This window comes from Scomber japonicus, chromosome 16 (assembly GCF_027409825.1).
Source record: "Scomber japonicus isolate fScoJap1 chromosome 16, fScoJap1.pri, whole genome shotgun sequence".
In the NCBI taxonomy this organism is placed as follows: domain Eukaryota; kingdom Metazoa; phylum Chordata; class Actinopteri; order Scombriformes; family Scombridae; genus Scomber; species Scomber japonicus.
In genome coordinates, this window is record NC_070593.1 from 17,569,443 (window position 1) to 17,593,672 (window position 24,230).

General features: G+C 39.6%; 1 protein-coding gene across 1 annotated transcript; it reads right to left on the minus strand.

Annotated features, from left to right (window-relative positions):
* Positions 1-671: 671 nt before the first annotated feature.
* On the minus strand, positions 672-19,745 carry slc35f4 (solute carrier family 35 member F4). The gene is made up of 7 exons (XM_053335784.1): positions 19,526-19,745; positions 3,445-3,745; positions 2,837-3,056; positions 2,613-2,738; positions 2,323-2,515; positions 1,493-1,582; positions 672-913 (listed from the first exon to the last, which is right to left on the minus strand). The coding sequence occupies exons 1-7, from the start codon at positions 19,743-19,745 to the stop codon at positions 672-674; spliced, it is 1,392 nt and encodes a 463-aa protein (XP_053191759.1).
* Between the last annotated feature and the right edge of the window lie 4,485 nt (positions 19,746-24,230).

A 24,230-nucleotide genomic window follows, 5' to 3' on the forward strand; every position in this document is an offset into this window, starting at 1 on the left:
TCTAAAGATGTTCCAGTATTTTAGTAAATAACATCAGATTTTAAAAGAAGAAAGAAAAAAAGATTAAATTAGCTGCATTCATGTGTGCATCAGTTAAACTGGTAATACACTGCCATAAATGTGGGTTTTAAGTCTTTTATTATGAAACCAAAAGAGCCTGTACATTACGCATAGTATAACTGTCATTCTTGTATATAATACTATTTAATAAGACTTAAAATCAATACTCTTATTGATACAACTCTAAATAAATATCATAAATACATATAAGGTTGAACCAAACTGGCCCTGCCAATATTTATATTCACAGAATACAGTCCGCAGAACAAGTCAGGGGAGGCCAGTCAGCTCTTGGTTTGGGTGCGTGCGAGGGACGGGACTGAGCGTGGTAAGTATTTCAAGAAAGTAAATAACACTTTCCACCCTTTTAATTTGCAAAATCCATAAGTGTTCTATATTTCCCACCTGTAGTGAGTGGTGATGGAGACAGTGTTGAGCCTCCAAAATAAGAGTCTGTGTTTAAAAGTTTAAGACAATCCTTCCTGTCTTCCTGATAGAGAGTCCATGTGGACCGGTCATCCTGCCTCACCTCCTGGGTTGGCAGTGGAGGAACATGAGTGGACAGCATTTCAACACTGGTTAACAGAGGCTTAGATAGGACTTCAATCGTGTCATGCCAAAGGAATGGAGACAGTGCCGTTGGCTCGACTGCGGCTTCGGGTGTGGACACTGGACTCTGTGAGTTCCTCGCCATGTTCCTCTGACTTCTTGTCTGCCATGTTGGCCAGAAAGCGCAGGGTGACTGAGTCCCACTCCTCTGGCAGCAACAGGAGCAAGAAGCCCAAGCAGATGATGCAGGTGGCTGCCAGACGCACCACACTGAAGATCACCTCATGTTTCAAAACATCTACGGCTACAGGAAGAGAGGAAGACACAGGAACAGTAAAGGGAGCCGGGCGGTAGGACAGGGAATGAGAGTGGGGTAGAAACAAAAACAAATTGAGATTAATTACAGAAAGTAAGATAAACCACAGGACACTGCAGCTGTAGGGGATGAGTGTAGCAAATGCGGCTTATAATCAGCAGAAGCGATCCACTTTATCCTCTGTGTCTTTGAGGTCCGCAGCTCTGGGACAGGTTGCCATAACCCACTGACCTTCAGGAAGTCCATCATGGTTAAAGAAAAGAACTCGTCTGCAGGCATTTAGTGTCGCCTTGGCAACCTGATCCTCCCTCAGCGAGAAAATAGTTGCAGGGACTGTTGAGGCACACGGATGATTGGGTTTCCAGGATGATAGCGACAGACTTGCTGCGTAATCTGTTTGCCACAGTGGTCCTAAGTGCTGACCTCTCAATACAAAACCACAGTATGTGTGGCCATTTACTCTCATTTTCACACATATTAATTTACACTGTAATCATCAAGAAATAATTATCAGTAAATTGGAGGTAATACTTGATCCTTGAATAAACTTGAATAAAGAAACCCCACCTGCATTGCCTGGCACACTGAGCAGTGTTCCTATGGAGATGAGAATGGGGTAAGTCAGCACCACACCAACATGAACCAGGATGTTGAACACTGTAAAAGATATGAAATAGGTTGAAAGGTACTAATAAAATGATTAGTTGATAGTAAGGTGATTGAAAACTTAATCAGCAACTATTTTTGTTACTAATCAATGTTACGAATGATTTCTTATTATTTCATTAATCAAAAATGCCAAAATGTACCTGTTTGTCAAATGCTTTTTAGGTTTTGAGGCACGCTAGTAGAGCAGTAGGAATGGCAATGTTGATGGTCACAATTGCCATGAAATTGGGTGCAGATATTCATGTGCCCCTTAGGATGAATTGGAACAACCTTGGTGCAAATGGCAGCATGCTTACATGCTAAACTGAGATGTTTAACATGGCAAATGTCATACCTATTCATCAGCATGTTAGCATTGTCTCTGTAAGCATGTTAGCCTGCTGATGTTAGCACTGAGCTCAAAGCACCTCTGTGCCTAAGGGCACAGTCTCATTGAGTCGCAAGCATGGTTGTGGACTCTTGCTCTTGTTTTAATAGTCAACTAAATATCTTTTGGTTGACAAAACAAGCAATTTAAACATGTTATCATGGGCTCACAGAAAATGTGACACGTATTTTTCACGATTTTCTTATGACTTATAGATTAAAAAAAAATCCATTATTTTCCATCAAGAAAATAATTGGCAAATTAATCAATCACTGAAGTAACTAAATGGATGCAGCCCCAAAATGAATTCAAAATGTTGTTCATGGAAATACTTAGGTGAAACCATGGTCCTCGCTCTCACCCAGCCACAGTCCTGCCAGTCCACACATGTATCCCCAGGGCAGTGAGGAGAGTGAGCCCCAGTGCTCCACCTTGGTGAAGTAGAGGATGAGGGGCACACATGAGATGAAAATGAGGTTGAAGAAGCCCATGGTGGAAAGGAAATGAGCCACTTCTCCAAGGCTGGCGCTGCCCAAGAACATCTTGAACAGCACCTGCACACCAAAGAGAAAATGTTATACAGTACACCAGTGACTTAAATTCAGTGCAAAGGAAGTCACAAATGACTCAAACTTTATGGTTAGTGATTACCTTATAAAGAGCCGATGTTGAGGCTGAGCCCACAGCCAATGCTACACCCACAAAGGAGTCACCATGAAAACCGTCAGCATAAGCCATCATGACAATACCCGTGATGGCCATTATGGCTGCCACAATCTAAAAGAAGAGATTAGAAACAACAGAATCCTACAGAAATAAGAAATATTGTCACTGAAAGAAGAATCTGCATGACTATGTAACGTTCTCATACAGACCCGAACACCCATGAACCGATCCTTGAGGACTATCCAGGACAAAAGAAAGACAAAGGCCTTGTGGCAGCAGTAAAGGGCAGAGACATCAGTGGCAGTCAGCTTCTTCAGGGCCAAAAGGTACAGGTAACTTGTCAGGGTCCACAGGATTGAGAAGGGTGCCGTCCTCTTTACAAAAAGCTTGAGCGTCATCCCGTCCTCCCCAAAGAGCTTGCTACACTCCCTGTTAAAGAGAACAAATCAATCAGTGTGGCAGATGTCAAGTCAACCCTGTATTTTTACTTAGAAAACTGTCTGTTTTTGTAAGGTTTGTAGCTGTGACATCAAAAGGACAGTGCCAGAAGTACAGAGTCCTGTACTGTAAATAGTCCTGGTTCCTTAAAAAAGGAAATGTTGAATGCTTAGTTGCTTGGTTCCTCTTGAATGGTTTGAACTTTCCAGCTGGATGTAAAGAGCAGCATGGGCTCTCAGGGCCACTCTTAGGACTTTTACAATAAACTTGTACCCTGCTCGACAGAGATAAGTCACAGCTTCTCAGTTTGGTGTTCGGTCATGATACCAAAGATCTTTCACTTTTTCTTAAAATTAGATATATTCAGTGGGAAAGCTACCTGAATTTCTGGATGGGCGTCTGTTTCTCCCTTGTGGTGACCACATGTCCCGAGTAGTAAATGGGAAAGAAGAGGATGTTCCAGTTGCTGCTGAACCAGGAGATGAAGAAAGGACAAGAGAACGACTGGAAGGTCAGCTTGACCACCTGTGTGGTACCAACCCAGGAGGAGGAGACACACAGCACCATCAGCAGACCACCCAGCACCTTCAGTGCTGTGTTGGTGCATGTCTGGTAGGCCCGGCTCTCTTCACTGGTCTCGCTGCCTGGTGTCTCTGCATGAGACTCTGATCCATCCTCTCCTGCTGAGACAAGAAGGGGACAGAAAATGGATAGCTAATGAGAAGAGAAAGCAACAAATATAAAACAATTTGCCTCTAAAATTATATTTTTACTTAGATTTTAATTTAGTGTCCTCTCTTTAGGCGTCTAATGTCCAGACTTTGCATAGTCTATTTTTTGCACTGCTGTATATACACTACAATGACTCCCTGGCTGAGGTCCATCAGATAAGCATTTATTGATCAATTGTCTTCAGTGTTCACTACCACAGTTGGCATTTCTTGCTGTAAAGGCGCTAATGCATAAAGAAAGGCTTTGTTAAAAATGTGTTGGGTTAACATTGTGGTTGTACATGTCATAAATAACTTTGTTGCTACATGATGAGGCACGCACTGTAATCCATTGTATTCAGGTGTGCACAGAAACCTGATGCCCCCAAAGCGAGAGTAAACCTAACCACATGACATTCCACAAGAAAGTCATGTCAACCTTGGAGCTCATGGCAGCCTCTGTTTTGACTGTTTGCACAATCCTGCAATGGAAATGATTCCTTTGGATTTCAGTGAAACATGAAAAAAAGGCTTTTAAAAAGTAACTGGGTAAGATTATCACCAGACAAATTGTCTGTCACTAAGATTATACAGTATAATTATCATAGATAGATGGATAGATTTAGAAAAGAGAATTTAGAGGAATCATTTTTAATCAAATATCAATGACACAAGGTAGATATGGTCCAGTGTGGACTGCAGTAGTGAACGGACTCTGAGCCTAATATGGGAAGTACTGTGCGTGTGTGTGTGTGAGAGAGAGCATTTCCGGAGAGAGCTCAGATCCGTTCTTTACCTTTTAACAGTGTGATCAATTTACACCAGGGCAGGAATAAAAGATGACATGTGCCGGGTGTTTGCTGCCTGTGCTCTCTTTGCTAGCTCAGCATGTGAAGCTCTGACATTTCCACCATGGCTACAGACACTAGCGCTTAAGTTGTACAGCTAGTGTCTCCCCCTACAATAGCAGGGCATCTAAGATTGTTTTGTTATGGCAAAAGGACCTCAGCAGAAAATCAAGCAATGGGAGTACAAGTAAATGAGATGTCTAATGAAAATAGATTGCACTTACAGTTCAAGTAATTTCTTCCCTTCAAAGGACATTTTTGGTGTTGTGCAATGCAACTTTGAACCATCTCATTAACAAATACATCTACAAATACATCTACACACACATACATAACACATACATTTACTGTGTATGTATCCACACTGTTTATTGGACGCAGAGAGGAGAAATGCCACAAAACTTTTCATCGAGTTAAATGGATTTTTTTTTACAGGAGGGTCACTTTAATCCTTCAAGACAAATTCATTCAGAAATTAACTTGACAGTCCAGCCAAACATACTTTATAAGCCTAATGCATGCATGAGATCATTGCTGGCATTCAGTGAGAGTATTAAAGTTAAGTGTTGGCCGTGACTGTTATCCCCAAGCAAGAATGGTGAATATAAAATAACAGACTGGAGAGTTACATCAGTGCAGTGCAGAGCAAGTTCTCAGATCCTTAACTCAATTAATTGTAGAGCCCAACCGATATGTCTGTCAGCCATTATTATTGGCTGATACATGTATATATATATATATATATATATATATATATACACACACACATACATACATCAGATAGGAAGCATTTTATGTATATATAACCGGTCAACCAGTCGAGGCAGATGGCCGCCCACTTTGAGTCTGGTTCTGTCTGAGGTTTCTTCCTGTTAAAATGGAGTTTTTTCTTGCCATTGTCGCAAAGTGCTTGCTCATGTGGGAATGTTGGGTCTCTTTAAAATTAAAACCTGAAGAGTACGGTTTAGAACCTGCTTCATGTCTAAAGTGCCTTGAGATTACTTTGTTGTGATTTGGCGCTATACAAATAAAGGTTGATTGATTGATTGATTGATTGACTGATTGATGATCCTTTTACTTAAAGTTAATATATGTATTTTTTTTTTTAAATATATGTGTTTTGTATATGTTTTTGGTAATTTATAAATACTAAATTACCAAAATTTTACTTCCTAATATTGGTATCAGCAAATCTAGTATCAGTTAGGCCCTAATTAAAATTACCAGATGATTAATGAGATTGGAGAAATGAAAAAAAACACATCTTTGCACTGCCTATGAGGGGCCTCAAACACTTTTTCTGAAAAGTTTAGAGGGGAAAGGGTAACAATCTAAAAACAGCTGGTTTAATCATTAAAGGTAGAATATGTAGAATGAGCAGAACAACGCCATCTAATGTCTCGAGATCGTAGTCGCAACAACCAAAAAGTAATTCCAGCAGTCGGGTTGCCAGGTCCGGTGCCGGATTTTATTTTAGCTCTAACTCTGTAAATATACCACTTTATCCACATGTCTAACCTTTTTAGGCGAGAAAGTAGCCCTTTAGATCCACAATGTGACGCTAATTTGTCCAAATAACATCTGTTTAAAGTTTTGTTCCTGCGAATTCGGAGCCACTCAAGTTAGCCGTAGCGAGTAACGCACTTCCGGTCATTTTCACAAAATAAAACACCCGTTGCCTTTTATTATTAAGAAAACCATAACGATAGAGTTGGTGCTTTTATTTTGAAAACAGGAAGCGAACATACCCTCGCTGTAATTGTAACGCCAGTGGGAGTAGCAGCAATGTCTGCCTAATCCTAAACACCGATTGGCTTGTGTGTGGTGTCGTCAGAAGCAGAAGAGGCTCACGGTCGTAAACATCTAGTCACGTGTAGTCTGAGATGGACGCGCAGGTCAGGAAATGACGTAAACGGACCGTATATGGTTTGTTATTTGTGTTATTACATTACGTGTTGGACTAAATACATGGACATATTGAGGAAAATATTCCGGTTTTATGAAAACGGATTTCATATTTCACAAGAATGGATACTTGGCGAGCTGTACAGAAAGTCCTGAGTCATAAGATGATCGTTGTGGATAAAGGGAAGACTTTGAAGGTATGTAGGCATTATAGCTTTTCTCACTTAGCTGAGTGGCTAGCCGAGCTAATCGGTAATACTATTACGGCTGTGAGCAACCATATAAGTCGTGAGTGGTCTTGAATGAATCAGAACAATCTAAGCTTTCAAACAATGTACGGCATGAGTATATATGTTTAAGGGTTGGTGTTTAAAACATTCAGAAGACCGTGTGGCTACCTCCTAACATCCGTCCGTCCCAGCTTTAAGGGTTGGTGTTTAAAACATTCAGAAGACCGTGTGGCTACCTCCTAACATCCGTCCCGTCCCGTGAACGGAACAGCGTGCGTTAAGAGGTTAATGATCAAATATCAAAATCCGAATAGCGTCAGAAAGTCAACCCACTCTCCACATTTCCATTGCTACCGTTTTGATACTTCATGGTACACAAACAAATAGCATCTCATATGAAAGCTAAGACCCTGGCGAGTTCAACAGTACCACTATTATTGCGCTAAAAACTCAGTGAACCAGCAGCATACAAAGGTAAACAACCACTTATTTACAGTGACTAACAGATATTCTGTCTTACCTTCGAAGTTTTGTGATGAAAAGTTGTACTTGAGAGCAAAAAACGCTGGTTTTAGTGAGTCCAACACGGCCGTGTTTGTTTACAACTCCATTTCACCCAGTGCCAGCCTACAGTAGCTGCACCAGAACAACAGACAACCCTGGCAACCCCAATTCCGGCCGCTAAATGGCTGGTACAATGTACACAGAACGTGTCAGAACGTCATTGTCGAACCCATCAAAAAATTTTAAAAATATTAATTCAGACTAAATTTTTTTTTAATGGAAAAGCAATACTTTCATTCTGTACCCCTCAAAACGCCCCGTGGCTGTATTATTTAAAAAAAAATATAGCTTTTAATATTCTACATATTCAACCTTTAATATGTTGTAATTGACAAGTGTATCAAATTTTTTTTAAATGTAAAATCTTTATCTGACAAGTAACCAATAACTATAAGTCAAATTGTAGTTGAGTGGAAGTATAAAGTAGCATAAAATGAAAATACTCAAGTAACGCACAAGCACTTAATAACTGTACTTAATTACAGTATTTAAGTAAATGTACTTAGATATTTCCCCCCACTGTGTTAGTGTAGCACTGGCCATGAGTCAGTTCAATTCAATTCAATTCAATTCAATTCAATTCAATTCAACTCAACTCATAACACTTTATTTGTCCCCAAGGGGCACACCTACAGTGTTTGAAGAAAAAGCCAAAGATCCCTCAAACTATGACACGCTGACATTTTGATAGTGTAAAAGTGACAATGACTCCCACAGATTAAGTCAAACTCAGTTCTGTTTCAGTTTCAGTTCAGCAGGTTGCAGATCTATGCTATGTAGTGAAAGCAAAATGTTCAACACGATACAGTTTCTTTTCTGCAGGATCACTGAGGGATTTGGTTTAATTACATTCTGTCACAGCTCAGATTCTTAATCAACCTAATGAGCTTGGTGGTTGCTAGCTGGGAAACTGAGATTTTTCTACCAGAGAGAAGCATCATTTTATTCATTTTCTTTATGTCTGCTTCTCTTCATCCACCAAGTAAGATGGTTTCTATTTCACCAACAGCACAGAAAAAACCTAAAGCTTTTAGTTTTTGGATATGGGTACTTCAATCCTGAGCTAAAAGCCACTATACTCTGATCTAATGCCAAGATGCAGTATCATTATAACTCTAGTATTCCTGTGCTTCAAAAAAGCAGCTCTCATGGCAAAAATTGTATTCTTGTAGCATACAGTGTTATTGCTGACAAACATTGTTGATAAAAAGCTGCAGAGGAAACAAGAACAACATGGCAGCTCAGTATTGCACAAAAATACTTCACAAAAGCAGAACTAGCAGAAAAGCAGTACTATTTGAGGTTCATGTCAGTCAACTCACAGTAACTAAAGATGAGTAGTCTTCAAGTATTTAGACTTCTTCATTGAGCTCCAGCTGTTACAAATTATTTGGTGCATATTTATGTTTCTCTTACATAAAGATGATCCATTTTGGTGGGCGACATTCAGGATTACTGCTTAACTGTACAGTAGATTTTGGATTTGTTATTACATAATGTCATTGCATAAAAAAATAAATACCTAAGAGTTTAAACATAGACTTTCCACAGATACATTAAAATGTTAACATTTAGTAAAATCAGAATCAAGAAAGTGACTAAATTTGAATGTTTTTTGAGCTTACATTTAGACTATAAAATACAATACACTTTTAAACTGCATAGAATATTTATATTCATACAAGTAGTGTTTGGCTAGCTCACAATGACTTAAAAAGGAATATTTCAATGCACTAGCATTGTGCCATTTCAATACAGAAATCCCAGCGCTGCACCCATTAAAAGGGCTTATCCTCCCTGTGACGCACTATGCTGCTTGAACTTCACATTTCAATCCATTCTGTGTTTTATCCCCACCACTGACTCTGCATACCCATGACATTGATGGATGGACTACTGCTGAATACAATACAAAGCTCACAGACCTGTCAGCAATGTTAGTCAGGCTTAATACAGGTCAAACAGCTTTTAGTCTTTATCTAAATTGAGTCAAAAGAGGGCACAGTGGTGATGATACAGATGAAAAGGTGATTAGCGGTATCTCACTGAAGTCTCTATTACAGACATAAAGGGTGGAGGAATCTAGATGAAGTTAAAGGCTCTTATGGATTAAGGTGTCCTTGAGTGCTTTGAAAGGCGCCTTTAAATAAAATGCATTATTATTATTAAGATGTTGTAGAGTTGAGAGTAGAAATAGCCAATCTGAGAAGGGAAGGACAGCTGACTTGAGTGTGATTGTTTTTTGATATCAGTGCTGGGCCACACAGGGCAACCAGAAACAACCAGACATACAGTATGCTGCTGCTGTTACTACACTTCCTGTCAACACATTTAGCTTCTCAACTCTGCCTGCATGAATCTCAGAACACAGTGCAGTTTTGTTTTTGTTTGTTTGTTTGTTTATTTTTTTACATCATCTCAAGTTTAACTGTCACATAGTCCTGGGGAAAAGCAGTTCTTTGCTGATACCATAATTTCTGATTTTACATGTTGAAAATCCTCGCATCACAGACCCAAATAGCACACACCACCTTCACACTATATGTATTTCATATGAATACTTGCACACCCTTTATGACACTTCAGTGCACATGATGCTTTATGGGAAAAATGTGTTGTCACTTGTAAATGTTGGCCATAAAGATAGATGTACTCAATAGTGTCAAACAATGTTTGAGTGTTATTATGGTCAGGTTAGCACTAATTAAGGCTAGTACATCAGTTCATGCAAACACATACACATAAAGTATAAAACATGTAATATAAATGGCATCTTGACCCCCTCTAGTTCTTGTAGTTTACCTTCAGAGACGGGGCAGGTCAGGACCTGAGTGCTGTATGAGCTGAGAGGAGCCACTCGGGCTGAGTGTTTCTTCATCCTCCGCTGGGGGCACAACACACTGTCCTTCCCTGAGAAGTGTGTGTATATGTGTGTGTGTGTGTGTGTGTGTGTGTGTGTGTGTGTGTGTGTGTGTGTGTGTGTGTGTGTCAGTATGTGTGCCTGGGCTGCTGCTGCTGCACGCTCAGCAGCTCCGCCTGCTTGCTCCGTGCATCCTGACTCCTCCGCTTCTTCTTCACACTCTTGACTGCTCCTCTCTTCTTAGATCTCTGTCAACTCTTCTGTCTTCTTCCAAGCACTCCAGTCCGGACTCTCCGTTCCTCTCCAGCCTAGCGTTCTCGCTGTACTGGTGCTTACGCTTTGCTTCTCTGTCACTATCTCTCTCTCTCTTTCTTTCTCAGTCTCTCTCTGTCTGTCTGGATAGTGACACAGCTCAGTGGAAGTGCAGTGAAGTGGAGACTCTACTGTTGCACTGTCATGCCGTGATCCAGCACTGCCACTGTCTCCAAGGGAGACTGAGCTTCAAGTGTGTGTGGCATGGCGCAATCACACCCCTCATCTCTTTCTATCCTCCCCCTCCTCTTTTCGCTCTGTCTCACTCGCTTCTCCCCTCCTCTTCTTTTGCTCCACAAATCAGCAGCTTTGTTTGGAAGGTAACCAAGCAGCCCTGGTTAATTATGCTGCATCAGCTGCTGCCCCCTCTTTTCCTCCTCCCTTCCCTCCCCTTTCTATCTGACCAGGCTTCTCACTGCATCCCTTCCTGTCTCTCACTATATACTCTTGTTCTCTGTTTAATGTCTAATGACTCTCTCTCTTCTTGGCAAATCTCCTGCTCTTTACTTACTCCTTGAGAATCAGATTATTGGTAGAGCTCTCTCCTGTTGCCTTTACCACTGCCACTGCAATCAATTGAGCTGTGAAAAATACATAAATATCCCAAAGACACAACAGTCCTATGCATGTGAATTCTGTCATCCACTGAGGCTATCTTAGTGCTCTCAGTATTTAGAGGAGGGATAAAGAGGCCTCTGCCCACATGGTCCTCACACATCCGCACATCACTACTACAAAATGCTTCTGACACTTTCCATCCTCCACGGCATGGCATTACAGTAAGATACAATAATACATTAAATATTTAAAAAGATATAAACTCTGTTGTTACAAAAAACAAGTACAACATAATCTATGTTTGTTTCCTCCTATTTTCATCATGTGCTTTGCCATTAGACATCTTTCAGCAGAGGCACTCAATACAAGTACTGAACTTAAGCTGAATTTGATATCCTTGTACAAAACTGCATATTTTTACTATCTGAAATGTTGCATTGTTATACTTCAAACTAGCCAACAGAAGTAATGAGTTTCCCCTCTAGGGGATTAATAAAGTTTCTTGAATGAGGTTCTCCTCTATTAATACATTTTCTCTCATCTAATCTAATCTATTCTAAACTAATCTAATCTAAGTACTATAGATGGTATATCATAGTTTATGATGTGCCATCATAAACTGGTTCAAAGTTTCCATTTATTCATAAATAGAAACATAGAAGTTACAGATTACTATCCTAATCAATAGGGGTCTGACGAGTTGTCGTACCACGAGAACGCGACGATATTTCTCGTCTAAGTGAATATTTTCTTGCGAAGCTATAATTAAGGGGCACACCAAAAAAAGAAAGAAAAAAAGACGGTCGGTTTTCTATCGCTCATTCGCACGTCATGTCTTCTTTTTATAATGTCACGTGTGGATCATTAACCTTGTTACAGCTTCTACCTGCTGAGAAGATCTCAGTCAGAAGTAGCAGATGAGGAGAGGAGCAGGAGCAGGTTGACCTCAGGTCTCTACACTGAGACTGAGGTAGGAGGAATCTAGCGCAGCTGTGGAAGCCTAATGATGCCAAAAGTAAAATGAGTCACACTAACAAATTATAACACAATTTATATGTTGTTCTACTTGTGTATTTAGGTGATACAGGATTTGTGCAATTTACTTTTATTTCTGTAATTTGTGATAATTGGATTCTTTATTTAATTTATATGTATATATTAGAATTGTTTCTACTCTTTACAATTTACTTTTTAGTATTTGTGATTGTATCTAACTTTTGTATTTATGGTTGTTATTTCCATAAATACCAACATCTATAAAATATCTATATGGGGAAACCTCTTACATGCTGCATACTGCATATGATAATTATATATTTAGAAAGTAGAACTGAAGTGATTCATTACAAGATGATTAGTTAAAACATTTCAATTCAATTTCCATTTTGTGAATTCCAAATAAAAGAACAGTCATTTATTTCCTCATTGAAATGTTCTTAAAAATAAAGTTAAAATTTCGTCTCGTCTCGATCTCGTGAACCCAATATCGTGTCTCGTCTCATCTCGTCTCGTGAGCTGAGTGTGTTGTCACACCCCTACTAATCAACCAACACTGATTACCAAAACCTTAGTGTGGCATTTTGGGAAATAAACTTATTGGTTTTCTTGTTGAGAATTGGATGAGCATATCAACACCAGTCTCATTAAGACTGGTATGAATCTTCTCATCTAACTCTTGGCAAAAATAAGCACATTTTCCAGAATGTCAAACTGTTCCTTAAAGTGAGGATTTCTGTGAATGACAATTACTGTTAATGGGGTATTTTGATAATAAATATTTATATTGTGATGACACCACTTCAATGAAATTTCAAATCTTTTACCATGATTTTTGCAGCAAAGTCAAGGAAAACCCTTCCTCAAGCAGCCAGCGTAGGGTCAGTCTGGCTGGTGTACCCTCGAGACTGTGGTCAGGAGTTTCCATCTCAAGGAAAGCCCTCTAGCCATTCTGCCTCTAGCTGTGGTTTATCTACCTGAAGATTTAATGGACCTAAATATTGTTTGAGCCTTTATATAAGTGGTGTATCAGTGTCCAGTGTATGCGGATGTGGTCAGACACACAAGGCTTTGTAGCCTGTAATATAATCTTAATATAATTTATGCTATGGTATGCTTACCCTCACACCACTGAAGTCAATACAAGTTAAGCCAGCTGCAAATACAATAGTGACCTCACAAAGACAAATCATTCAAACAAACAAACAAACAGTACAGTAAGTGCAAAGTCCCTTTGTCTAAATGAGTCAATTAAGAATACAGTTAGCTGTAAATGAGATGTTGGTGCTATTTTATAGTCATGTTTTCTCCAGGATCTCTTTTATTATATAATTATCACCCTGAAGCCTGAATCCCTCACTGCTTTCCTATAGTCATCAGCCAAAGTTTTGGTACTGCAACAGAGAGCATTGCGGATCAGAGCATTGTTGAGAAAGAAGAGAAAACACAGATATTTTTTGGCTGATTGTTAAAATGGAAAAAAAATGCAGGACAACCTTCTAATAATACCATGAAAATGTATTTGTTTAGCATGCAGAATTCAATATTGGGGGCACGCTTTGACAAGACTGTTATTATTTTTTTAGGACATTGCCATTGTGTAAGAACACTTATTTCACATCACAACTCAATGTGACAGAATGAGCGCAGCACTAATGCAAATGCATTGGAGCCTTGTTTAAAGTGTTTGTGCATTAAGTGTGTGATGCAAGCATGGCATGAAACTAACGTTTGGTCAGGTGTAAGCAGGGGATGAGCTGGGGGTATGGATCCCCTGAGACTAGGAGGGTTAAACTTAAAAATAGCCCTGCTGATGAGTGGAGCCAAAAGCTAGACAGGGAGGGGACAGAGAAACGATGCAGTCAGCAAAGCCCAGGATGCTAATCACTATTAGATTAAGAGAAATACTTTGAGCAAAGGCACTGCAGGAGTCCTCGGTTCAATTTTATATGTTGGATCAAGGACTAAAAGTTTGCAAGGGCTTGATTTCTCTCTTTTTATACTGGTTTTAGTTCACTTGTATGCATTGTTTGGTTTCTTTCACATAAGCATTCATCACTCCATTTTCTGTTTCTTCAAGAGTTTTGCAGCCCAACAACATGACATCCAGCAGCACAAAGAACTGTACACCTCCCACTATAACATAAAAAATCAAAAGCACCAGAAACTACTACCTCTCTAAAAAAGTTTAAACAAGAAGTGCCCATTACAATATAACATAGGTAGGTGTACCTAATAAACTAGCAACCAAGTGTATATCAGATAATCATACTGTTGCATCACAGATCAAAGCACAAAATAGTAAAACGTCCTCCCTCTTTACCTCCATAGCAACAGCTGTTCTCCCGTGCACTGACGCACTCAACCCATTCAGACTCTTTTGTCATTTAGATTTGCCAATACTCCTCAGTTATACGGTACATGTTTCTTTGTCTTTAGCACCTCTCTGTCACTCATCAAATCTCAACAAGGACCAAGAGCAAAGAGGAGGATGAATGATACCTGCAGCTAATTTTAGCTGTAAAAGGGACTAGATGGCTACTGGCTAAAGTGCTGACTGTCAGATGTATCTCTGCTCACTTGACCTCATGTCACCAAAGGAGCTGGAACAATGGAAGATGGGGACACCTAGTGGTGAATAGGATTAATTGCATTACAGGTGCATGGACATGGAAAAAAATAAGACCAGTAAAGGGTCAATTCACTCATAATTCTCAAATTATCCCCATGCTGTCTTGCAGTGTATGCAAGATTTTGTAGCAAGACACCTGCTAATCTTTTGCCATCAACACAATACATTGGAAGCAAATGGAATTGTATTTGTAGTAGTCAAGTACTGAAAACACAGCAATAACAGCATGAATCAAAAATAATGTTCCAGTTTCTCAGGATAATCCACAGACGTCTCTCTAGACAGTTTTCATGCAGTATTTTTCTTTTCTGTAGAAAATGAAAATGAAAAACACCATTGGACTGAATGAAGAGCTTGGCCTGAGGTGTTTCTTTGCAAGCTAAATTGACTGTCATTATGTAGCTTTGATTATTTTGTAGTGATATGATGACTTGATGATTGAATGATGCAATTATCCTATAGGCTGTCTTGTGTGTTGTTAAAAATGTATTAAAAGTTTTTCCATCCCATTATTCCTGTTTGGCCCCTGATGAAGGTGTAAGATGAAACGTTGGGCTTTGAATCACCATAACACCGTTTAAATAAAGAAAAGGCTGACAAAAGTCTCTGTGTGGCCCTCTTCCTTCAAGCTTCTCTATATGCCTCTCTGCTGAAGTACTACCTTATCCTACCTGTCTCTGTATATGAATGTAACTAAAAAAGACACAGTGAGTTGTGGTTGTAAATAAAATTTAAAAACTGCATAGTTTCTCCATTGTGATTTAAACGTGGAGGTAGTGATTATAGATAAAGTACTAAGTAGTGACATTTACTGTCTGGCATTTTACTTGAGGCTATGGAAAGTCAGCTTACTGTTGATGTTGCATTTACAGACCACATGAGGGCACTGCTAAGCAACTGACAAGACAGTTGCTGCTGAGCATTGCTCAATATGATGGAAAGGCCATTACAAACCTTATGCATTTTGTACTGTTATATTATGTAACATTACTTTTGGATCACAGAAAATTCCTCACAGGAAAAATCTCTCAACTGTGAAGCAAATTGCTGGAGCCAGCCAAAATATTTAGTCACCTGACATGCAACACTACAAAATGTGGCCAATAACACCGTGGCATGAGTACAGGTCAGCAGTTCTGTAACTCCTGTGAAGAAATATTGTATCCATTAGGCTACATGGAGAGTGTTTTCCCGATTCCCAAGAGAATTTGAGACGAACAGCACTCCAGGAGTCATTCAGGCAAACCTCATATCCCATTCGACGCTAGGCTAGTTATAAATAGCTCTGAGTGAGCGGGCATGGGAACCAGACAGTCAAAAATAAGTGTGAGAACATACTGAATGTTTTGAGTAAGAAAGTTAAATTTCACCTGGTGTTAACACTAGCTATGAATTGTCTCATGAATGCAAAGTGAATTTCTAATACATACAAGAATGAATTGAAAAGTATGTTTAGATTCTTTCTTTATATATCCGTCCATACTTTCTATGTGGACTAAAGTGCACATAACATACTGCATGGTGATAAATTACTTTAATGCCTTTCCTTCATAATTTCTCCCTGAGTGCTTGTGTGTGACGTCTTGCTGGGATGCCAACGGTGAACAACACAGACACAATGCTGAGTGAGACTGCCACTGCAAGTACCTGTCATTTCTCCTGCACCCTACCAATTCACCCAGCGGGGAGAGTGCCAGCATTAGTGACTTGCCCTTTACTAAATTAGCTATTCAAAACAAGATACACAGCAAATTATTGTGTTGTGGGAGATGCTGAGGAAGCATTTACAGCACATTATTGTTGTCCGCTCTTGCAGAAGCCAAAAATATGCTATCCAGTCTTTTTCAGTCTTTTTTTCTCTCTTGTGCCCACAATAAAGTGGTGCAACAGGAAATGTTGCACTTTGCTTATTTAGAGTTGCATTTACTTTTCACACATAGCCTGCACATAGACCATTATATACACTCTTAAAGGCATTTTTAAGAGTAGCAGTATATCATAACTTTACTGTATGTATCACAGCCTAAACCTTGTCACCAAATGTAGTACACAGTCCCCCTCTGAGGCATCTTGTAATTCTACACAGATGGCAAGTGGTAATAACAAACTGGCAACACAATCTTACTAAATATATCATTACCCCATAGGCTTGGCAGGATGAGCCCACTGTTCTATTTACGTGCTCCTTTGTCTCACCCTTTATGGAAAATGATACTCACCAGCTTGAGGGACGTGTCATTCTTAACTCAAAGTTTACAATTGTGGGAACAAAAGCTGACTAAATGAATGTGACGGTTTCAGGCAACAGCAGAGTGACTTTTCAGATTCTAGTTCCCAAGAATTACCAAATATCATTTAATTCAAGAGGAAGTCAGGTGTGCATACAGTATAAGCAATATAGTCGGACTCCTTCTGCCTGACAGTACCAGCAACAGCATGTTTAATAGCTTTGAAAGCAGGAAGAATTGTGACAAGTGTGCTGCCCCGAGCAATACCTTCTGTTGACTCTGGCATGCACAAAAATTTCGTTGATGGATAGTTGGAGAGACACAGGGCTTTACAGATGGTGTATTTCATCAGAAAAATGGGAAATGTCTCTCAAATCAAATAACCCCTCAGCTCACAGATATACCAGTTTTTACAGCCTTGGTATGAGTGTTATTACAATCCACACCTGCTCCTTGCCACTAAAATAACAGTACAGATGACATCCCATCTTTCATTTTTCTCTCCTACAATATACAGCAGGCAATGAGATGGGACAGAAGCAGGCCTGTGGATTGGCAGCAATATGAATATATTGATAGTCGCATATGGTATCTTACCATTCAAGTGTCACTAAAAGAAGGAAACATTAAAACATTAAAAAATCACCAATAAGAAACAATGAATTGTGTGTCAGTGTGCCTGATGAAATTATTTGTTCGATGTCAATTTGTGGCAATTGATAACAGAGTTCTATATTTTATCTAAAAAATGTAGGCACAAGATGGTACTAGAACCATTCATTTGCCTAATTATCACTTTTGGCACCAGAGACAACAATTCTGTATTGGATACAGACTGAGAGAAGTTCATTACTGCCGTTGTTTCAAAGGTCCTGGAATTGTTAAAGTTTTTCAATCTGTTTCCAATTTAAAGTTTTGGGTTGCCCTTCGTTCATCAGGTAGTCTTTCAACAGATTAATCTGGATGAGTAGATATATTCTCAAATGAAATTGCATTCATGGGTAATCTACTGCAACTGACACCTCTGATAAACAAGAGGCAGTTAATGAAAGGCAGCCTCATTTTCTTTTCCCCGGTTTCTATCTAAAACTTCATTGTGGTAGTCTCAACTCATCTCAAAGGGAATATCCGAAACAGCCTCAGTTAGAAGTGTTCTTGATTGAATAATCTGCATACTCACATGTCCTCTGGGATTTAAAACTGGTTTGTTACTCAGCCGCAGTAATGCATTGTGTCAGGTTTGAGCACTGAATTTGGGAGAGAACATCCTAACATTGAGAGTACATCTCAGCTAGAGGGAGACCTTGGGGAGCTTGCATGACAAGTCCAATCTATTTGGGTGGAAATGTATTGGCATCTAAATCACAGGAGGCTTACAGTTTGATGCCCTTTTTTGCCTTTTTTGGGGGGGTCAGGTTATTCAAGAAAAGCTCCTTTTCATACTTTTAGTAGAGAGCGACAACAACATACAGTGAACATGCCAATTATGTAACAGAGAGCATAGCAGGCCTTGTGAAATGCTCTGCACACCTTGTTTTATTACCATAAAGCCATTTGTAAAACCACTAATTAGCTGTGTGCAGAGGATTGCAATGGTTGGTCTTTCCTCCTCCTGTAATCCTGAACAAAGTGCATCATCAGCTCTCTAACCTCCAATCCCAGTCATTGTCTCCATGTCAGAATTCAGAGCTCCACCAATCAAAAGCCACATTGAGAAAAGCATAAAGTGATGAAGTCCTGCCATATCAAGTATGTCAGGAGGTAGCTGACGATGGATTTTTAAGAAAGAAATATTTGTAATAAACAGGATTCCATGTAATTGATTGTTTGCAGACTTCACTAACATGAGTAGGCTATTTGATCTGAACAATATCAAGCTACAGTTAAGGCTGGACAACATATTGATATTGTGATTTGAGACTAGATATTGTCTTTTTGGATATCGTAATATCATGATATAAGTATTTTCTTTTCCTAGCTTTAAAGGCAGCATTACAGTGAAGTGATGTAATTTTCTGAACTTACCAGACTGTTAGCTATTTCATTCTATCATGATGTTTGAATAAGCCTTTATTGCCCAGCCCAGTTGAGATAATCAACTTTGAAACTGAATTTGAGATTGGCACCATGTGTGTTTTGTTTTTGCATCTCTCTCTCTCTCTCTCTCTCTCTCTCTGTCTCTGTCTCTCTCTCTCTCTCTCTCTCTCTCTCTCTCTCTCTCTCTCTCTCTCTCTCTCTCTCTTCTCTTTCTCTCTCTCTCTATCATATTGTGTCTCAGAGATGAATGGGCCTGCATCAGCTTGCCCCCAGCTGATAATGTAAGTGATTGACATCATTCTGCTCCATAATAGCCCAAGTAAAACCCAATTAGCTGAGTTTGCAAGAGTGGGTTCCCACAATGGCCTAATTAAAATTAAAAACACATTTTCAATATTTTCCACACCTTCCACAAAACACAGCAACCACATCACAATACCATATTAATGTTTTCTTTTCTGTATCAGTGTCAAATTCACTGATACTGGCTACACATATATTTTTATCATAATATTGGCAAAGAAAAGCGTGAGATTGTCCCATCACTCTACTTAGTTTTTCCTTCTTCTCACTCACTCACTTCTATGACTGGAGTACCCCGGGTTGTAGCCGTAGTAGCCGGTGATCCTCAGAATCCGGTCCTCTATGTCGTGCACCCCGTTGACTGTCACTACGGGGCTGCTGGTGTCCATTAAGACAGCAGTCGGCGTCGCCTTGCCCGGCAAGTGTTTGTTATTCAGGAGCTGCAGCGGGATGTAAGGCTGGTCTCCACTCTCCAAAACACTCTCTGTGCTTATCATTGTAGGTCCGAGCGGACAGAGATTAGAAGAGAGCGGAGATGGACCCTGATCACCATGGGGCTGCATCAACAATCAGCAGCAAGGGGCGGACATCCAAAGCCACACTCACATTCCTCCAGTGATGCTCCTGGACGCAGAGCAAGGGTATCAAACTCCAGGAGGCTGGCGGGTATCAAACACTAGGGGGCGTGTCACTACTACCACATGCTTTGAATTCAATTAAATAAAAAGAGAAAGAAAAAAACTTGGCTGTAGTCAGCAGTAAGGAGCAGAGGAGCCAACAATAATTAACAGCCACCACAAAAACAGACTCATAAAAATCATCATCAATGCCACAAACTGAAGAGTGTTTATGGAACTTCCTGATTATGTATGGCAGGCTATCTCTATAAAGTGCCTCTATGGCTCTCAGTTCTTCTTCTTTAGTGTATATTTAATCTCTCTAATGTGCCTCTGTGACTTTCCTATAATAATGTATTCTCGCAGGGGATTCTTTGACTGTAATGTCACCTCTAGTATCACAATGTTCCTGAAATATCTGGGCTGAGACTTGAATATGGTGGTTGAGGAGTTGTTTTTTTGAAAATGAGCTTCATTGATCTCTGGATGCTATTTTTTGATTTTCAGCATCAATCAATGACAGGTATTCAGTCTAAAATAACTGTGCATGTCTAGAGGTGTGTTGAGAATAGCAAACTATAATAGAAGACAAACTCAATCTAACAGATCAGATAAATGTTAAGCTCTCATTTAAACCCACATGAAAATAGATTAAAAACAACACAGTTCAAAATTATTTTCAGCATCCATTCACTATTCCTTTTTGGTTTATTTGTGGACCATTTCTGCTGCATCATCCTGCCGGACCTCTCAGTGATGTTTACATTTGTTGTTCACAATAAAATATGTATGTGAAACAAGTGTGGTACAGGTTTTTCTGACATGCTGCATAGTTCGCAGTTATTGAATATGGTCCATACGTGCTATTTTTTTTATTTTCAGCAATTGTTTGAAATGTTTCCCTGTTAGTATAAGAGCACACAGATTATAAAGTTTGTGCACATTACTGTATGCCATACTAAATAAAGGGTTTTTTTCTTATTATTTTCAAGCACTTATTATGACGTGAATTGTATTTTAAGGTAAACCCCAGAACAATCTCTTTTCCTCAGCTGGCCACAGGTTTTCAGGATGGCTTGGGGAAGCTCCTCTTGACTGGATCCCCCAGCTTGCAGATGCAGTACACAAAAAAAAAAAAATCAGTAAACTGGGCTCCAAATCCAATAACACAAGATGCAGTATTTAAGTGTCTCTCCGTTACGCCTCTCTCCAAGTCCTCCACTCTCTGTGTGAAATTGATTCCCAGTGTGTGGAGAATTTGCGCCCCTGTTGGCATTGTTGTGCAGACACATGCTTGGGTTTATGATGCCCTTGGACGCCAGAAGTGCTTCCTCCCCCTCTCTTACTTACTAAACCAATCTCCACCTCATGTTCTTTTGTTTCAGTTTGTTTGTGCTCCAAAGCACTTATCTCACACATTCAGTTTAGGGACAGCTTTGTGGCTGTAACAATGAAATGCCAATGCCCAGAAAGTTTCTCCACGCCTTTTGAAAATTGCTAATTTATTATTGGACACTTTTCTTACAAGTCTTTGCAGTTGCAGTCCAAAAAAAGTTTTCTTCAATCGCCTACTTTAGTTGTGGTGCTTTACAATTCTGTATAGTTTATGCAATACAAAATGTAAACAACTACATTAGAAGATTTTGGTTGCTCTCTTTCAAGTCTAAGGTAGTTGTCTAAGTTATTATTTTCTATCAACAGCTAATGCATTATAAAAGAATTCAGCTCAAAGTGGGAAATTGCTCTCTGACAGCAGTGGGCTCATTAAAAGCCTTTTCAGCTATAACCCACATTAAGAAAACCGTTTACGCATGAGCAGTGACAATGCAAGTTCTTCCCTTTTAGACTTTAAATAGTGTAAGAACATGTCAGTGTCAAGTGATCTCTAAAGAAATCATTCAGTCCTTGGAGCAATAACATAAAAGTTATCGTGAGATCCTGACATCTTCTCTAATATTATCTCTAATTGTCCCCCTGCAATGAGGATGGAACGGGGCTGACTTCAATCTCAGTTAACATGATTAGCATTCAGATCATCCCCAACACGAGTCACTGTGCATGAGTAACACTGTCTTACCTTCCTCTCCTCTCACCTCTAGTATTTCAGGAAAATAAATCAAAGGAGCCGAGCTTCAACACTGCAATGTGGTTCATTAGAACAAATATTTCTCTTTGCTGTACCTGTTTTTGGTTTAACAAGAGTTATTTTCTTCTTTTCTTCTGTGCAGCTTGTGTGTGCAAAGTGTGTTGCTTCTATTTTTAGATGCAGATTCTGATTCTGATGCTGAGAGATTATGTATTGTTTGACCACAACTTGTTGTAAAAGCACATATATTCTTCTGTTTGGTGCTTGTGGTAGGTATTCAACCATAAAACATAATCCTTTTCCTAAGTGGACAAAATAGACACACCAAGGGGACAATATGTCCCATGTGACTTCATTGCAGGCCAACCCCAACACACCAGTACCCCCCACGGAGGCTCGGCAAGTCACCTTAGAGATCAGTGACCGACTCCTGAGCCACCTGCTGTATAAATATTCCATGTGCACTAAAGATAACCTGGCTCCTGTGGTGGAGAGAAAGAGAGAGAGTGGGCTGTTCGGCAGAAGAAGGGGTTGTCATTTGAATACATTGAGCTGAGCTCTGGCTGCATGGTGTGTTGGCATGCAAAGGTCACGTTTTTAACCGTGGTAAATACAGTAGCTATTTAGAAACTTTGATCATCATGTCTCTTTGGTAATGTGTGGCTTTAATTAGAGAGAGAAAGGCATGAGTACAAAGACAAAATAAATAATCCTATCACAGCAGATTTATGGGATGAATAATGATATTTTAGGCAATGAATGTGTGATCATGCCAGAAAAATATAGCTTATGAGATGTGTCTCTACTTATGGTAGAGGCAACAGTGAGTATCTATTGTGATAGTGCACCAGATAAAATACCATAATGTCCTTTGAAGCCTGATGTGACCTTTCTTTGTTGTCTCCATCTGCAAAGAATAACACAGTCACCTGCTTACTGTATGAAGTCTCACAGAGCACTAAGTAGCCTATAGGGTTTCCTCCTTTCCTCTCTTCAGCAACAAAAGTTGATTTGCCTCAAGGAGGCAATTGAATCTGCTTGCTCTCCTTTAAGGATGCCAATCCACATATAAATAATATATACATTGACCAGACTGCATTTTTAAAAATAGACGATCCACAGTGCTTAGCTTTTCCATCACGCCAATTCACTCCCTGTCATGTTTTTGCCCATTTGAACATGCTGTAATAGGAAGTTCACCACCGTCACATGTACTGTACATCAGACCCAGCGGGCAATTAGCCTCAATAACACATACCTGCTGCATCTAACTACAAGTGTTTTTTCTCATGAAAATTTCATAAGCAACTGACTAGGTATCAATTTCTCTGAAAGTCAACGACCACTCCATGTACAGCTATTCAGTGTTAAAGCATGAACATATGATTTAATGTTGCCTGACAGGGGACGCTGGAAGCACGTCACTGAGCCGTCAGCAAAATGGAAATCACATTATGTCTTAAACATATGGCTTGTATGTAAGAAGGCACTTAGCGTTTGACCCTTTAGTTAAAGGACAATCAATATACCAATCCAAATTACTGTGAATGTTACGGTAGGTCCCTCAATCTAATCAGTAGAAGATGTAGAACACTTTTTTAAAGTAATGTTGCTCATATTTGGACTTGGGGGAGGGGGGGGGGGGGGCTGGTGCATTTTATAGTATGTGTGACTATGAAATGTACTAAACATATTGCGCATTCTTCAACATGGAGATAAATAAACATCATTGCATGCTGGGTGCCACAAGGATTTACTAAGGCTGAAAGGCAAAAGAAAAGTATTAGATTTTTGGAATTTTAGATACTGTAACTGCACGTTTAAATGTTTCAGCACTTGTTGAAAGGTTTTTTTAATGGACACACACTCTTTGTCAAGTCGACCAGATAATTCTTTCATTTTGTGAAGATATAATTTATCTTTCAGATATCTTAAGGGCTTACAACAACCTAAATCTCTGTGAGTGAGGAATGGGAGCTGTCTCACATCCTGGTATGGATGGCTGCCTCATTCCAGCAGTAAGTAGAGATACTGTACATCATCTCTACTGTGCAGTAAATACAGTAAGTAGAGCTTCATCATCTCTACCGTGCAGGAGGTACAGTATGTTGAGATACATGAACTCAAGTAGATATACATCACATAAGCAATTTTTTCTGGCACGATCACATATTCATTGCCTAAGTGCAGTGTGGTCATGCTCATGTGCAGTATTCTCACCAGAGTCAATCCGGATATTGCTTTTTTCTCAATGATACCTTCACATTCCTCTGTTTGTG

Coding starts and splice junctions, on each gene's coding strand:
- slc35f4 (XM_053335784.1), bottom strand. CDS start 19,745: ATGATAAGCACAGAGAGTGTTTTGGAGAGTGGAGACCAGCCTTACATC. Junction 3,057..3,444: donor ACGCCCATCCAGAAATTCAG/GTAGCTTTCCCA, acceptor TCTCTTTAACAG/GGAGTGTAGCAAGCTCTTTG. Junction 2,516..2,612: donor CAACATCGGCTCTTTATAAG/GTAATCACTAAC, acceptor TTTGGTGTGCAG/GTGCTGTTCAAGATGTTCTT.